Here is an 18,751-nt window from a genome sequence, read left to right as displayed (position 1 = left end):
CATATATAAGGTAGTGGAACAACAGACCGCATATATAAGGTAGTGGAACAACAGACCGCATATATAAGGTAGTGGAACAACAGACCACATATATAAGGTAGTGGAACAACAGACCGCATATATAAGGTAATGGAACAACAGACCGCATATTTAAGGTAGTGGAACAACAGACCGCATATATAAGGTAGTGGAACAACAGACCACATATATAAGTTAGTGGAACAACAGACCGCATATATAAGTTAGTGGAACAACAGACCGCATATATAAGGTAGTGGAACAACAGACCGCATATATAAGGTAGTGGAACAACAGACCGCATATATAAGGTAGTGGAACAACAGACCACATATATAAGGTAGTGGAACAACAGACCACATATATAAAGTAGTGGAACAACAGACCACATATACACTATATTGCCAAAAGTATTTGGCCACCCTCCAAATGATCAGAATCTTCCCAGAAGAGTTGAAGCTGTAATAGCTGCAAAAGGTGGACATCATATTGAACCCTATGGGTAAGTAATGGGATGGCACTTCCACCTCATATGTCAGTCAAGGTAGGTGGCCAAATACTTTTGGCAATATAGTGTATAAGGTAGTGGAACAACAACAACAACACAAATGGCAAGCAGTTAGCCTTGCAGACATGCCATCAATGATTGTATGACCTTGAAATACCGTAGGTCAGTATGAGTGGTATGGCACATTTGGGAAGAGCCACATATTGGACACCTCCGACTTACCTCTTGCCCACATTGTCCATGAGTTTCAAGATAGAGTTTTACTGCTACAAGTGGATGACACCACGTTGCACCAATATCACTGTGTTGTGTTGGCTTACACAATGCAGTTGTGTAAAGATGTCAACACAAAAACGAAGTCTCTATTTGACATTGGTGAGTGCCTGTGACAAAGAGTGTGAAGAAATGGAACCACTGGTGTTCCCCAGAGTTCCGTCCTAGGGCTCCTTCACATTACTACCTCTGAATTGCATTTTCAAGAAGTGGCTATGTGGACAAGACCTTTTCACACCCTGAAGAAAACTTGTCCTTATCGGACCTAAGTCCACTTTGGTAAATCAGACTTTACCCTTCCAGTCCATACCAAACCAAAATGAACCTGGCAGGAACATGACTTCTGGGTTTCCAAAGCAAAGCACAGTAAGGTTTGTACTCACCAATGACTTGCTGAAAGGTCTACCCAGGGTGAAGAGGAAGGTCATCAGCCACCAGCTCCTGTGTATGGAGGTGTAGACCATGTTCCCAGGATGCACTGCGTTGGAGGTGACCCCGTGAGGGGAGAGGCGGCGGTGCAGTTCGTTGCTGAAGAGAATGTTGCAGAGTTTGGCTCGATTGTAGGCCAGCATGGACCAGTAGTCCTTGCGCGCTGGAGACAACAGGGCCATGTCCACCTTGCCGCACGGGTCTAGCAAGCCGGTGAACCTGAGGGTGAACCAGAGCGGGTGCGGTTAGAAGCAGGAGCCAACTGGCTCTGGTTATGTGACCACTGAAAGCCACTTCCATAATAGGATAGGACTTTATTGTCCTTGCACAAGTACAACGAAACTATGTTTTCAGCACAGACCCGTTCAAGATTAGACAAACAAACGGTGTACAGGGTTACAGAACAGGAACGCTGATGGGTCGCCAAAGGCGCCCCCGTAATAGATAAGAAAAAGGTAAAACGCTGGGGAAGAAGGTGAGTAAAAAAATACAATCTAGACTGGGCTCTAAGGGGGAAAAAACCTCCATGCAATGCACACATAAACACGTTACATTTAATCACGACAACTCGCAACAGAGGGTGGGGGAGTTGGGGCCCTGGAGGTCGACTGCTGCTATGAAGCGCTGCCAGCCGACCGTCACCCCGAGGGGAAACAAGCGGTGGTGAAGGCGTGGGATGTGGGAGGGGTGTGAGTGTGTATTTGCCCAATTGTCTTGGGTGTGATGATGTAATGTTCATAGACTGAGGCCGATCTGCAAAAGTTTGACTCCAGGTGTCCTTGAGGAGGGAGGGAGGTCAAAAGCGGCCACCATTGAGGTGGCCTCATGGGGTGTTTCCAGAACAGCCTGTTCCTGTTGGTCACAGCGTCAAGGCCATTCCAGGGAGTCAAATCGTAGATTCGGATGTTTGTTTTCCGCGAGCAGACAATACAATGACTTGTCTGTTCTATTCGTCCATGCTGGCTGCTTTCATGTTCTCTTATATAATGCCAACAGTCCTGATGTAAACGGTACTAAGTACCACATTTTTTGGACTGTACGTCACTACTTTTTTTTTCCCCCAACGCTTCGATCCCTTTGGCTTATGAAATGGTGCGGCTAATTTATGGATTTTTCTTCGCTAAACGGCCATAATGTTATGTATCCAACAAATAGTTTTCATACTACGCCGACGGAGACAACGAAACGGTAAGTTGTTGTTTGTGCTACGGCGCCATTATTTGGACGAGTTTGCTGCCTGCAGGCGCGGGTTTACAACGTACGTCCCGTTTCGTGCCAGAGGTACACTATATAGGCCACCCATCCAAATGATGAGAATCGGGTGTCCTAATCACTTGGCCCCGGCCACAGGTGTATAAAACCAGCCACTTAGGCATGGAGACTGTTTCTACAAACATTTGTGAAAGAATGGGCCGCTTTCAGTGATTTCCAGCGTGGAAGTCAATCAATCAATCAATGTTTATTTGTATAGCCCTAAATCGGAAGTGTCTCAAAGGGCTGCACAAGCCACAACAACATCCGCGGTACAGAGCCCACATAGGGGCAAGGAAAAACTCACCCCAGTGGGACGTTGATGTGAATGACTATGAGAAACCTTGGAGAGGACCGCATATGTGGTCTTCTAGGGGAGACCGAAAGCAATGGATGTCGAATGGGTCTGACATAATATTGTGAAAGTCCAGTCCATAGTGGATCTAACATAATAGTGAGAGTCCAGTCCATAGTGGATCTAACATAATAGTGAGAGTCCAGTCCATAGTGGATCTAACATAATAGTGAGAGTCCAGTCCATAGTGGATCTAACATAATAGTGAGAGTCCAGTCCATAGTGGATCTAACATAATAGTGAGAGTCCAGTCCATAGTGGAACTAACATAATAGTGACAGTCCAGTCCATAGTGGATCTAACATAATAGTGAGAGTCCAGTCCATAGTGGATCTAACATAATAGTGAGAGTCCAGTCCATAGTGGATCTAACATAATAGTGAGAGTCCAGTCCATAGTGGATCTAACATAATAGTGTGAGAGTCCAGTCCATAGTGGATCTAACATAATAGTGAGAGTCCAGTTCATAGTGGATCTAACATAATAGTGAGAGTCCAGTCCATAGTGGATCTAACATAATAGTGAGAGTCCAGTTCATAGTGGATCTAACATAATAGTGAGAGTCCAGTCCATAGTGGATCTAACATAATAGTGAGAGTCCAGTTCATAGTGGATCTAACATAATAGTGAGAGTCCAGTCCATAGTGGGGCCAGCAGGAAAGTGTCATAGAACTGTGCAACAAATCCAGTCGTGAAATTTCCTCGCTCCTAAATATTCCAAAGTCAACTGTCGGCTTTGTTGTAAGAAAATGGAAGAGTTTGGGAACAACAGCAACTCAGCCACCAATTGGTAGGCCACATAAAACTGACAGAGAGGGGTCAAGCATAGTGCAAAGACTTTCTGCACGGTCAGTTGCTACAGAGCTCCAAACCTCATGTGACCTTCCAATTTAGCCCACGTACAGTACGCAGAGAGCTCCACGGGATGGGTTTCCATGGCCGGGCAGCAGGATCTAAGTCCAATGCAAAGCGTGGGACGCGGTGGTGTAAAGCACGTCGCCACCGGACTCTAGAGCGGTGGAGCTCGCCTTCTCTGGACTGACTGGTTCTGGTTTTGTGCGGGTACACAAATCACAAACATGATGTTCTGTAATTGCCTGGTGACGGAGCTGTTAAAAGCCAGATGTTTGACATGGACCTTAAACGCAACAATTCACAACAACTACACACCCCGCGTTGTGTGTGTGTGTGTGTGTGTGTGTGTGTGTGTGTGTGTGTGTGTGTGTGTGTGTGTGTGTGTGTGTGTGTGTGTGTGTGTGTGTGTGTGTGTGTGTGTGTGTGTGTGTGGGTGTGTGTGTGTGTGTGTGTGTGTGTGTGTGTGTGTGTGTGTGTGTGTGTGTGTGTGTGTGTGTGTGTGTGTGTGTGTGCTGGAATACATATTCATCCTGTCATTAGAACACAACCAATCAAAATGTCAGCTGCTTTCCTTGCCAGTTTGTTTTCTTTACAAGCTGCCTGCCTCTTGTTTACTGTCGCCCTGCGCAACATCCTTGCTTGGCTAAATTACAACATCTGCAGGCTTTTCATTTGGTGTAGCGGGGACTTCATCACCGCTACAGCGGGCACGGCTCCATCACTCAGCTGAACTATCATTTTCACTTTCACTTCCAGCGTGCTAAAGCTGTGCATGGTTTCGTTTGAGCGGGGTGATGGTAACAAACACAACCCCGGAGTTGTTGTCATCCTCGCCCGGACACAAGGCAGTGTGGTTGGATCTAAAGACACGTCGGACATGCTTTACTGAACCAAAAGTTGCTTTATTACAAGCGAGTGTCATTATACAGGACTGCAGTGCCTGGAGGAGGTCTGGTCAAGAAGATGAGGCACTCCTAACTTGGAGAAGCCAAACCACCAGTTTTTTATATTCTTCCTTCCTGTCTCTGTGTGTGTTTATACATGTTACTACATGACATATATACTTACATCATGTATATATTACATGTTATTATGAATGTTACTACATGACATATATACTTACATCATGTATATATTACATGGTATTATGAATGTTACTACATGACATATATACTTACATCATGTATATATTACATGTTATTATGAATGTTACTACATGACATATATACTTACATCACGTATATATTACATGGTATTATGAATGTTACTACATGACATATATACTTACATCATGTATGTATTACATGTTATTATGAATGTTACTACATGACATATATACTTACATCATGTATATATTACATGTTATTATGAATGTTACTACATGACATATATACTTACATCATGTATATATTACATGTTATTATGAATGTTACTACATGACATATATACTTACATCATGTATGTATTACATGTTATTATGAATGTTACTACATGACATATATACTTACATCATGTATATATTAAATGTTATTATGAATGTTACTACATGACATATATACTTACATCATGTATATATTACATGTTATTATGAATGTTACTACATGACATATATACTTACATCATGTATATATTACATGTTATTATGAATGTTACTACATGACATATATACTTACATCATGTATATATTACATGTTATTATGAATGTTACTACATGACATATATATTTACATCATGTATATATTACATGTTATTATGAATGTTACTACATGACATATATACTTACATCATGCATATATTACATGTTATTATGAATGTTACTACATGACATATATACTTACATCATGTATATACTACATGTTATTATGAATGTTACTACATGACATATATACTTACATCACGTATATATTACATGTCATTATGAATGTTACTACATGACATATATACTTACATCATGCATATATTACATGTTATTATGAATGTTACTACATGACATATATACTTACATCATGTATATATTACATGTTATTATGAATGTTACTACATGACATATATACTTACATCATGTATATATTACATGTTATTATGAATGTTACTACATGACATATATACTTACATCATGTATATATTACATGTTATTATGAATGTTACTACATGACATATATACTTACATCATGTATATATTACATGTTATTATGAATGTTACTACATGACATATATACTTACATCATGTATATATTACATGTTATTATGAATGTTACTACATGACATATATACTTACATCATGTATATATTACATGTTATTATGAATGTTACTACATGACATATATACTTACATCATGTATATATTACATGTTATTATGAATGTTACTACATGACATATATACTTACATCATGTATATATTACATGTTATTATGAATGTTACTACATGACATACATACTTACATCTTGATATATTACATGTTATTATGAATGTTACTACATGACATATATACTTACATCATGTATATATTACATGTTATTATGAATGTTACTACATGACATATATACTTACATCATGTATATATTACATGTTATTATGAATGTTACTACATGACATATATACTTACATCATGTATGTATTACATGTTATTAGGAATGTTACTACATGACATATATACTTACATCGTGTACATATTACATGTTATTATGAATGTTACTACATGACATATATACTTACATCATTTATATATTGCATGTTTTTCTGAATGTTACTACATGACATATATACTTACATCATGTATATATTACATGTTATTATGAATGTTACTACATGACATATATACTTACATCATGTATATATTACATGTTATTATGAATGTTGCTACATGACATATATACTTACATCATGTATATATTGCATGTTTTTCTGAATGTTACTACATGACATATATACTTACATCATGTATATATTACATGTTATTATGAATGTTACTACATGACATATATACTTACATCATGTATATATTACATGTTATTATGAATGTTACTACATGACATATATACTTACATCATGTATATATTACATGTTATTATGAATGTTACTACATGACATACATACTTACATCTTGATATATTACATGTTATTATGAATGTTACTACATGACATATATACTTACATCATGTATATATTACATGTTATTATGAATGTTACTACATGACATATATACTTACATCATGTATATATTACATGTTATTATGAATGTTACTACATGACATATATACTTACATCATGTATATATTACATGTTATTATGAATGTTACTACATGACATACATACTTACATCTTGATATATTACATGTTATTATGAATGTTACTACATGACATATATACTTACATCATGTATGTATTACATGTTATTATGAATGTTACTACATGACGTATATACTTACATCATGTATATATTACATGTTATTATGAATGTTACTACATGACATATATACTTACATCATGTATATATTACATATTATGAATGTTACTACATGACATATATACTTACATCATGTATATATTACATGTTATTATGAATGTTACTACATGACATATATACTTACATCATGTATATATTACATGTTATTATGAATGTTACTACATTACATATATACTTAGTGTGTATATATTACATATTATGAATGTTACTACATTACATATATACTCACATCATGGATATATTACATGTTATTATGAATGTTACTACATGACATATATACTTACATCATGTATATATTACATGTTATTATGAATGTTACTACATGACATATATACTTAGATCATGTATATATTACATGTTATTATGAATGTTACTACATGACATATATACTTACATCATGTATATATTACATATTATGAATGTTACTACATTACATATCTCACATCATGTATATATTACATGTTATTATGAATGTTACTACATGACATATATACTTACATCACGTATGTATTACACGTCATTATAAATGTTACTACATGACATACATAATTACATCATGTATATATTACATGTTATTATGAATGTTACTACATGACATATATACTTACATCATGTATATATTACATGTTATTATGAATGTTACTACATTACATATATACTTACATCGTGTATATATTACATGTTATTATGAATGTTACTACATGACATATATACTTACATCATGTATATATTACATGTTATTATGAATGTTACTACATGACATATATACTTACATCATGTATGTATTACATGTTATTATGAATGTTACTACATGACATATATACTTACATCATGTATATATTACATGTTATTATGAATGTTACTACATGACATATATACTTACATCATGTATATATTACATGTTATTATGAATGTTACTACATGACATATATACTTACATCATGTATATATTACATGTTATTATGAATGTTACTACGTGACATATATACTTACATCATGTATATATTACATGTTATTATGAATGTTACTACGTGACATATATACTTACATCATGTATATATTACATGTTATTATGAATGTTACTACATGACATATATACTTACATCATGTATATATTACATGTTATTATGAATGTTACTACATGACATATATACTTACATCATGTATATAATACATGTTATTATGAATGTTACTACATGACATATATACTTACATCATGTATATATTACATGTTATTATGAATGTTACTACATGACATATATACTTACATCATGTATATATTACATGTTATTATGAATGTTACTACATGACATATATACTTACATCATGTATATATTACATGTTATTATGAATGTTACTACGTGACATATATACTTACATCATGTATATATTACATGTTATTATGAATGTTACTACATGACATATATACTTACATCATGTATATATTACATGTTATTATGAATGTTACTACATGACATATATACTTACATCATGTATATAATACATGTTATTATGAATGTTACTACATGACATATATACTTACATCATGTATATATTACATGTTATTATGAATGTTACTACATGACATATATACTTACATCATGTATATATTACATGTTATTATAAATGTTACTACATGACATATATACTTACATCATGTATATATTACATGTTATTATGAATGTTACTACATGACATATATACTTACATCATGTATATATTACATGTTATTATGAATGTTACTAAATGACATACATACTTACATCATGTATATATTACATGTTATTATGACTACATGACATATATACTTACATCATGTATATATTACATGTTATTATGACTACATGACATACATACATCATGTATATATTACATGTTATTATGAATGTTACTACATGACATATATACTTACATCATGTATATATTACATGTTATGATGAATGTTACTACATGACATATATACTTACATCATGTATATATGACATGTTATTATGAATGTTACTACATGACATATATACTTACATCATGTATATATTACATGTTATTATGAATGTTACTAAATGACATATATACTTACATCATGTATATATTACATGTTATTATGAATGTTACTACATGACATATATACTTACATCATGTATATATTACATGTTATTATGAATGTTACTACATGACATATATACTTACATCATGTATATATTACATGTTATTATGAATGTTACTAAATGACATATATACTTACATCATGTATATATTACATGTTATTATGAATGTTTCTACATTACATATATACTTACATCATGTATATATTACATGTTATTATGAATGTTACTACATTACATATATAATTAGTGTGCATATAAAACCTTGATGGAGGTTTTTGGATGTTTTTAGATCACTTTATAGGCGGAATATATCAAATGCCATTACCTTAATTGTTAGCAGACTCTTGGTAGTGTTTATTTAGGCTTTAGAATGCATAAAAAAGAACAACATGTATGCCAGGGATTGTGAATGACAGGCAGCATTAAAAACAACATGTAGTTCCCCTTTAAAGCCAGCAGAGCAGTGGACAAACCTGCAGAACAAACCTGCTTAAAGGAATATCTCTCCTGAAAATGTTGGGTCTAATTTCCAGTCGTACCACCTCAGAAGCGTTCCACTTTGGAGGTTCCACATGGAGGCCGAGCATCTATCAGAAGTGATTTCATGAGGGATATCATCTCCCCTTGTAGGAGCAGATCTGATGGAGGACTAAGTCAACCTGCACCGGGCCCCAATTCCCCCACTAAGCCCCTGTGTGGCAAACTGATAAAGTGTCCAGCCATTCCCGCGGAGTTCATCTCTCCCACCCTCGTTCCCTCCCAGGTCAGTGGACAAGGGGCTTAGGGGATACAATATGCTGGCGGGTCAGAGGTCGCACACTGCGTGTGAGGGGAGGCTAAGTGAATAAACGGCGGGAAAGATCGGCGGAAAGTGGAAAAAAAAGGCACAAACAAATAGAAGGTGGTGACATCAGTGGATGTAATATAAGTCTGGAATGAGGTGGACAGAATGGAAGATGTCATGGGAGATATTGTCTACTTCTACTTCTATCTCCTGTGTGGCTGCAAGTCAAACCTTCTTTAAACCTGTGTGAGGCCTTGTATGTATATATATATATATATATATATATATATATATATATATATATATATATATATATATATATATATATATATATATATATATATATATATATATATATATATAGGGTTGCAACTAACGATTATTTTGATAATCGATTAATCTGTCGATTCTTACTTCGATTAATCGATTGCTAATCGGATAAAAGAGACAAACTACATTTCTATCCTTTCCAGTATTTTATTGGAAAAAAAACAGCATACTGGCACCATACTTATTTTGATTATTGTTTCTCAGCTGTTTGTACATGTTGCAGTTTATTAATAAAGGTTTATTTAAAAAAATAATAATAATAATAAAATGAAAAAAAATAGAAAAATTAAAAAAAGCCTCTGCGCATGCGCATAGCATAGAGCCAACGAATCGATGACTAAATTAATCGCCAACTATTTTTATAATCGATTTTAATCGATTTAATCGATTAGTTGTTGCAGCCCTAATATATATATATATATACATATATATATATACATATATATATATATATATATATATATATATATATATATATATATATATATATATATATATATATATATATATATATATATATATATATATATATATACTGTATATATATATTTCAGGGCTGCAACTAACGATTAATTTGATAATCGATTAATCTGTCGATTGTTACTTCGATTAATCGATTAATAATCGGATAAAAGAGACGAACTACATTTCTATCCTTTCCAGTATTTTATTGGGAAAAAACAGCATACTGGCAGCATACTTATTTTGATTATTGTTTCTCAGCTGTTTGTACATGTTGCAGTTTATAAATAAAGGTTTATTTAAAAAAATAATAATAAAATGAAAAAAAATGAAAAAAAATAAAAAAAAGCCTCTGTGCATGCGCATAGCATAGAGCCAACGAATCGATGACTAAATTAATCGCCAACTGTTTTTATAATCGATTTTAATCGATTTAATCGATTAGTTGTTGCAGCCCTAATATATATATATATATATATATATATATATATATATATATATATATATATATATATATATATATATATATATATATATATATATATATATATATTACACCTGCACAATGGGGTGGTCCCCATACCAACATGTTGGTACCGTATGTCCATACTTTTTCTAAATAAAAGGGACCACAAAAAATATCATTATTGTAACAAAATATCTTAAGGTATATGAAACATATGTTTATTATTGTAATTTAGTCCTTAAATAAACTAGACAACTTGTCTTTTAGTAGGAAGTAAATAAACAAAGACTCCTAATTAGTCTGCTGACGTATGCAGTAACATATTGTGTCATTTATCTACCTATTATTTTGTCTACATTGAGAGACAAACTGTAAAAAAATTATTATTAATCCACTTGTTCATTTACTGTTAATATCTGCTTATTTTCCGTTTTAACATGTTCTATCTACACTTCTGTTAAAATGTAATAATCACTTATTCTTCTCTTCTTTCATACTTTTACATTAGTTTTGGACGATACCACACATTTAGGTATCGATCCGATACCAAGTAGTTACAGGATCATACATTGATCATATTCAAAGTCCTCATGTGTCCAGGGACATGTGGAAGATGTGGATGAAGAAACGGGGCTGCAGAGTTTGGAGAGACTGGAGGAGATGTGGATGAAGAGACAGGACTGCAGAGTTTGGAGAGACTGGGGGAGATGTGGATGAAGAGACAGGACTGCAGAGTTTGGAGAGACTGGAGGAGATGCGGATGAAGAGACAGGACTGCAGAGTTTGGAGAGACTGGAGGAAATGTGGACGAAGAGACAGGACCGCGGAGTTTGGAGAGACTGGAGGAGATGTGGATGAAGAGACAGGACCGCAGAGTTTGGAGCGACTTGAGTAGATGCGGATGAAGAGACAGGACTGCAGAGTTTGGAGAGACTGGAGGAGATGTGGATGAAGGGACAGGACCGCGGAGTTTGGAGAGACTGGAGGAGATGCGGATGAAGAGACAGGACTGCGGCGTTTGGAGAGACTGGGGGAGATGCGGTTGAAGAGACAGGACCGCAGAGTTTGGAGGGACTGGAGGAGATGTGGATGAAAAGACAGGACCGCAGAGTTTGGAGAGACTGGAGGAGATGTGGATGAAGAGACAGCACTGCGGAGTTTGGAGAGACTGGAGGAGATGTGGATGAAGAGACAGGACTGCAGAGTTTGGAGAGACTGAAGGAGATGCTGATTAAGAGACAGGACAGTGGAGTTTGGAGGGACTGGAGGAGATGTGGATGAAGAGACAGGACCGCAGAGTTTGGAGAGACTGGAGGAGATGTGGATGAAGAGACAGCACTGCAGAGTTTGGAGAGACTGGAGGAGATGTGGATGAAGAGACAGGACCGCAGAGTTTGGAGAGACTGAAGGAGATGCTGATTAAGAGACAGGACAGTGGAGTTTGGAGGGACTGGGGGAGATGTGGATGAAGAGACAGGACCGCAGAGTTTGGAGGGACTGGAGGAGATGTGGATGAAGAGACAGGACCGCAGAGTTTGGAGGGACTGGAGGAGATGTGGATGAAGAGACAGGACCGCAGAGTTTGGAGAGACTGGAGGAGATGTGGATGAAGAGACAGCACTGCGGAGTTTGGAGAGACTGGAGGAGATGTGGATGAAGAGACAGGACTGCAGAGTTTGGAGAGACTGAAGGAGATGGTGATTAAGAGACAGGACAGTGGAGTTTGGAGGGACTGGAGGAGATGTGGATGAAGAGACAGGACCGCAGAGTTTGGAGAGACTGGAGGAGATGTGGATGAAGAGACAGCACTGCAGAGTTTGGAGAGACTGGAGGAGATGTGGATGAAGAGACAGGACCGCAGAGTTTGGAGAGACTGAAGGAGATGCTGATTAAGAGACAGGACAGTGGAGTTTGGAGGGACTGGGGGAGATGTGGATGAAGAGACAGGACTGCAGAGTTTGGAGGGACTGGGGGAGATGTGGATTAAGAGACAGGACTGCAGAGTCTGGAGAGACTGGAGGAGATGCGGATGAAGAGACAGGACTGCGGAGTTTGGAGTCCGAGACAATCTTCCCCAGCCACACGTGCCAACGACTTTGGACAGGATCTTGATCAATGATGCACGTCTTCTCTTCCACATTGTCTGTTCTGACAATCACTAAAATCCATGTCAACTCCTTTTTCCGGGCAAGTTTAGCATCAATCAAAGCGTGTCAACACCTCCTCGCTGCCATTTCCCGCAAGCGTCCCCCAACAGAATGTAATAATAGCGTGACCTTAAGTGAATATGAGTGTCAAAGCGTTGCTGCGGCCGTGCTCTCATGCATGGCGCTCCGCAAAGCATAACTCATATCAGAGTGATCTGCTAGAACAACTGTGCACATGTTCTCCTGCTCTCAGGTCATTCCAATCAATCACCGGGCCGGTCCCGTCTGACTGACTGAAAGCCGGATCGATGGTACACACCGCCTGCGATACGGGGCTCGGCATCGCACGTCGCGGCCAGACATCATGCTTGTCCGCCGTATGACAGCATAAAAAAAGGAATGGAATCGGGGGAAGGAGAGAAAATGGGGCGAAAAAGGGGGCTGAATCGGAAGGGGCGCCGCCATTGAAGGCCGAGTAGCTGATAAGTCATCCATCATGTTGATGATACGTTTAATTTCTAGTGACAGCGCGCGGTTGGAAATGAGTTTTCCAGTGACTGAGGCTGTCATGTTTGACAATACACATTAAGTCGGATCTATCAGTTTGAGGCCAAAAGTAGCCGGCAACAAAGCGGGCGCTGACTGCGTTGGAGTCTTAGTGATTCAAGGGAACTACACTTTTTTGGGAATTGTGCCAATCATTCATGATCCTTATGTGAGACGAGCATACCTTGTTCTTCTTTTTAGGCATTCTCACTTGTAAATAACAATGAAGCCTATGGTAATCACTTATTTATATACACGCTGTAAGTATATATGTCATGTAGTCATAATAACATGTAATATATACATGATGTAAGTATATATGTCATGTAGTAACATTCATAATAACATGTCATATATACATGATGTAAGTATATATGTCATGTAGTAACATTCATAATAACATGTAATATATACATGATGTAAGTATATATGTCATGTAGTCATAATAACATGTAATATATACATGATGTAAGTATATATGTCATGTAGTCATAATAACATGTAATATATACAGGATGTAAGTATATATGTAATGTAGTAACATTCATAATAACATGTAATATATACATGATGTAAGTATATATGTCATGTAGTAACATTCATAATAGCATGTCATATATACATGATGTAAGTATATATGTCATGTAGTAACATTCATAATAACATGTAATATATACATGATGTAAGTATATATGTCATGTAGTAACATTCATAATAACATGTAATATATGCATGATGTAAGTATATATGTCATGTAGTAACATTCATAATAACATGTCATATATACATGATGTAAGTATATATGTCATGTAGTAACATTCATAATAACATGTCATATATACATGATGTAAGTATATATGTCATGTAGTAACATTCATAATAACATGTCATATATACATGATGTAAGTATATATGTCATGTAGTAACATTCATAATAACATGTCATATATACATGATGTAAGTATATATGTCATGTAGTAACATTCATAATAACATGTAATATATACATGATGTAAGTATATATGTCATGTAGTAACATTCATAATAACATGTCATATATACATGATGTAAGTATATATGTCATGTAGTAACATTCATAATAACATGTAATATATACATGATGTAAGTATATATGTCATGTAATCATAACGTCATATTTACGTATTCTGCTCATTTTAGTCATACGGCGGAGTATTAATTTCACAAAATGTTCCTTCAACAACAACTACTACTGTCATGGCAGACATCAAACATAATAAAACAATCACTTACTGTACAATGTCTGCTCTCACTAGGATGCCGACTTATGGGATGTTTATATCTTCCCGTTTGGATGAAGAATTAATCATAATCCTCGCAAAGGGTAGAAAAAAAAGGTGGGTGCATACGAGCATCTTTTTGTGTCTCAGGGTCTAAAATGGCTGTCAAAGTTGACCAACTTCTCGGTTCATGGCGAAAAATGTAAATGTTGTGAATGAGTTTGTGTTGGAATTTTTCAAATCAGTCGAGAAATATTGAAGTAGTAACATTTTGATTGAAAAATGGTATTACGGAATTCCTGGAATTTCGGGAATTTTTCCAGTTCAAAAAACAACTTAGTTTTTTTGTCCTGATTTGGAGAAATGTTGTGACGGTGGAACGGTTGAAGTGGGTTGGAAAATGTGGGAGGAGTAGTTGCCAGAAAAAAGGGTGAAAAAAAGGGGTTGAAAAAACGGAAATTCTGGGAATTCCTGGAAATTTTTTTGAACTCAGAAAAATGATACTTTGAATGAATATGTGTACGGTGGAATGGTTTGAATAGGTTGAAAAATGTGGAAATGGAAGTTAGAAAAATGGCCAATTCATTCTGAATGGGAAAAATGTCCTGTAAAAGCTGGAATTCTGGGAAATCTGGGAATTTTTGGAATGTGTCAAGGAAAAGCCTGCGATTCTCGAATAGGCTGAACAGTTTGAAGTTGGAACAGTTTGAATCGGATAAAAAATGTGGGAGTTGTGGAACTTTGAAACATTGTCCCATTCTTTTCAATGGGAATTTCCTGGAAATTTAGGAATTTCGGGAAAAGGGAGAATTTTTTTGAGAATGGTTAAATATTTAAATGTTGTGAATGAGGTGAAATGGTCGGTGTTGGAATTTTTCAAATTGGTTGAGAAATGTTGAAGTACTAACTTTTTAGATTGAAAATGATATCACGGAATTCCTGGAATTTCGGGAATTTTTCCAGTTAAAAAAAAAAAAACTTAGTTTTTTTGTCCTGATTAGGAGGAATGTTGTGACGGTGGAACGGATGAAGTGGGTTGAAAAATGTGGGAGGAGTAGTCGACAGAAAAAAGGGTGAAAATAGGGTTTGAAAAAAAGGTAATTCTGGGAATTTCTGGAATTTTTTTTAACTTGGAAAAATGATAGTTTACATTTCCAGGATGAGTGTGAATATGTTGAAGGTGGAATGGTTTAAATACGTTGAAAAATGTGGAAATGGAAGTTAGAAAAATGGCCAATTCATTCTGAATGGGAAAAATGTCCTGGAAAAGCTGGAATTCTGGGAAATCTGGCAATTTTTGGAATGTGTCAAGGAAAAGCCTGCGATTCTCGAATAGGCTGAACAGTTTGAAGTTGAAACAGTTTGAATCGGATAAAAAATGTGGGAGTTGTGGAACTTTGAAACATTGTCCCATTCTTTTCAATGAAAATTTCAGGGAAATTCATGAATTTCGGGAAAAGCGATAATTTTTTGGACAATGGTGAAAAAAGTAAATGTTGTTAATGAGTTGAAATGGTCAGTGTTGGAATTTTTCAAATTGGTTGAGAAATGTTGAAGTACTAACATTTTTGATTGAAAAATGGTATCACGGAATTCCTGGAATTTCGGGAATTTTTCCAGTTAAAAAAAAAACAACTTAGTTTTTTGTCCTGATTAGGAGGAATGTTGTGACGGTGGAACGGATGAAGTGGGTTGAAAAATGTGGGAGGAGTAGTCGACAGAAAAAAGGGTGAAAATAGGGTTTGAAAAAAAGGTAATTCTGGGAATTTCTGGAATTTTTTTTAACTTGGAAAAATGATAGTTTAAATTTCCAGGATGAGTGTGAATATGTTGAAGGTGGAATGGTTTAAATACGTTGAAAAATGTGGAAATGGAAGTTAGAAAAATGGCCCATTCATTCTGAATGGGAAAAATGTCCTGGAAAAGCTGGAATTCTGGGAAATCTGGCAATTTTTGGAATGTGTCAAGGAATATCCCACAATTCCCGAATAGGCTGAACAGTTTGAAGTTGAAACAGTTTGAATCGGATAAAAAATGTGGGAGTTGTGGAACTTTGAAACATTGTCCCATTCTTTTCAATGAAAATTTCAGGGAAATTCAGGAATTTCGGGAAAAGCGATAATTTTTTGGACAATGGTGAAAAAAGTAAATGTTGTTAATGAGTTTTTGTTGGAATTTTTCAAATTGGTCGAGAAATATTGAAGTAGTAACATTTTGATTGAAAAATGGTATTACGGAAATCCTGGAATTTCGGGAATTTTTCCAGTTCAAAAAAACAACTTAGTTTTTTTGTCCTGATTAGGAGAAATATTGTGACGGTGGAACGGTTGAAGTGGGTTGAAAAATGTTGGAGGAGTAGTTGCCAGAAAAAAGGGTGAAAAAAGGTTTGGAAAAAATGGAAAATCTGGGAATTCCTGGAAATTTTTTAACTTGGAAAAATGATAGTTTGAATGTCGAGGATGAGTGTGAATATGTTGAAGGTGGAATGGTTTGAATACGTTGAAAAATGTGGGAATGGAAGTTAGAAAAATGGGAAATGTATTCTTAATGGGAAAAATGTCCTGGAAAAGCTGGAATTCTGGGAAATCTGGGAATTTCGGGAAAAGCGATAATTTTTTTGAGAATGGTGAAAAATGTAAATGTTGTGAATGAGTTTGTGTTGGAATTTTTCAAATCGGTCAAAAAATGTTGATGTAGTAACATTTTTGATTGAAAAATGGTGTTACAGAATTCCTGGAATTTCGGGAATTTTTCCAGTTCAAAAACAACTTTGTTTTTTTGTCCTGATTAAGAGGAATGTTGTGACGGTGGAACGGTTGAAATGGGTTGAAAAATGTGGGAGGAGTAGTTGCCGGAAAAAAGGGTGAAAAAAGGGGTTGAAAAAAATGGAAATTCCTGGAAAAAAATGTAACTTGGAAAAATGATAGTTTGAATGTCTAGGATGAGTGTGAATATGTTGAAGGTGGAATGGTTTGAATACGTTGAAAAATGTGGGAATGGATGTTAGAAAAATGGCCAGATGACAGTCTGGTGTGGATGAACTTGACTGGCCTGCTCAGAGTCCTGACCTGAACCCGATAAAACACCTTTAGGATGAATTAGAACGGAGACAGAGAGCCAGCAACATCACCAATGCACTTTTGGGAAGAATGGTGGAAAATTGCTATAAACACACTCGGGCAACCTTGTGGACAGCCTTCCCAGACAAGTGTTGAAAAAAAAAAAGAAAAAAAAAAAAAAAAAAAAGCTCTTACCTGTGGGACTCGGAAGACAGCACCACGACACGGGCGGGAGCGGAGCGCCGCAGCACTTCCTGCAAACACTGGACCAGCAGGAAGTGGCCCAGGTGGCAGGTCTGGAAGGTGGACTCCAGGCCGTCCTGGGTCAGAGTCCAGGGCTGGGTGCACACGGCTGCGTTGCACACCAGAATGTGCACCGGCCTGTGAAGAAGACAGCACACTATAAATGTCTTCTTCTGTTTAACACATCCAGGAA

The 18,751-nt window shown here is 35.9% G+C and overlaps 1 protein-coding gene across 3 annotated transcripts in view; it reads right to left on the bottom strand.

Moving 5' to 3' along the window:
* Nucleotides 1-18,751, bottom strand: part of wwox (WW domain containing oxidoreductase) — a 1,010,123-nt gene that overhangs the window by 808,300 nt on the left and 183,072 nt on the right. For all 3 annotated transcript variants that reach the window (XM_062041005.1, XM_062041004.1, XM_062041006.1), the window contains exons 7-8: nt 18,511-18,696; nt 1,183-1,447 (exon numbers count right to left, since the gene is read on the bottom strand). In XM_062041005.1, coding sequence (XP_061896989.1) covers nt 1,183-1,447; nt 18,511-18,696 — 451 coding nt within the window. The remainder of the gene's footprint in view (nt 1-1,182; nt 1,448-18,510; nt 18,697-18,751) is intronic.

Source organism: Entelurus aequoreus, linkage group LG03, assembly GCF_033978785.1.
Source record: "Entelurus aequoreus isolate RoL-2023_Sb linkage group LG03, RoL_Eaeq_v1.1, whole genome shotgun sequence".
NCBI lineage: Eukaryota > Metazoa > Chordata > Actinopteri > Syngnathiformes > Syngnathidae > Entelurus > Entelurus aequoreus.
Note: the sequence above shows the minus strand (reverse complement) of the source record. Positions and strands in the feature narration are given on the sequence as shown.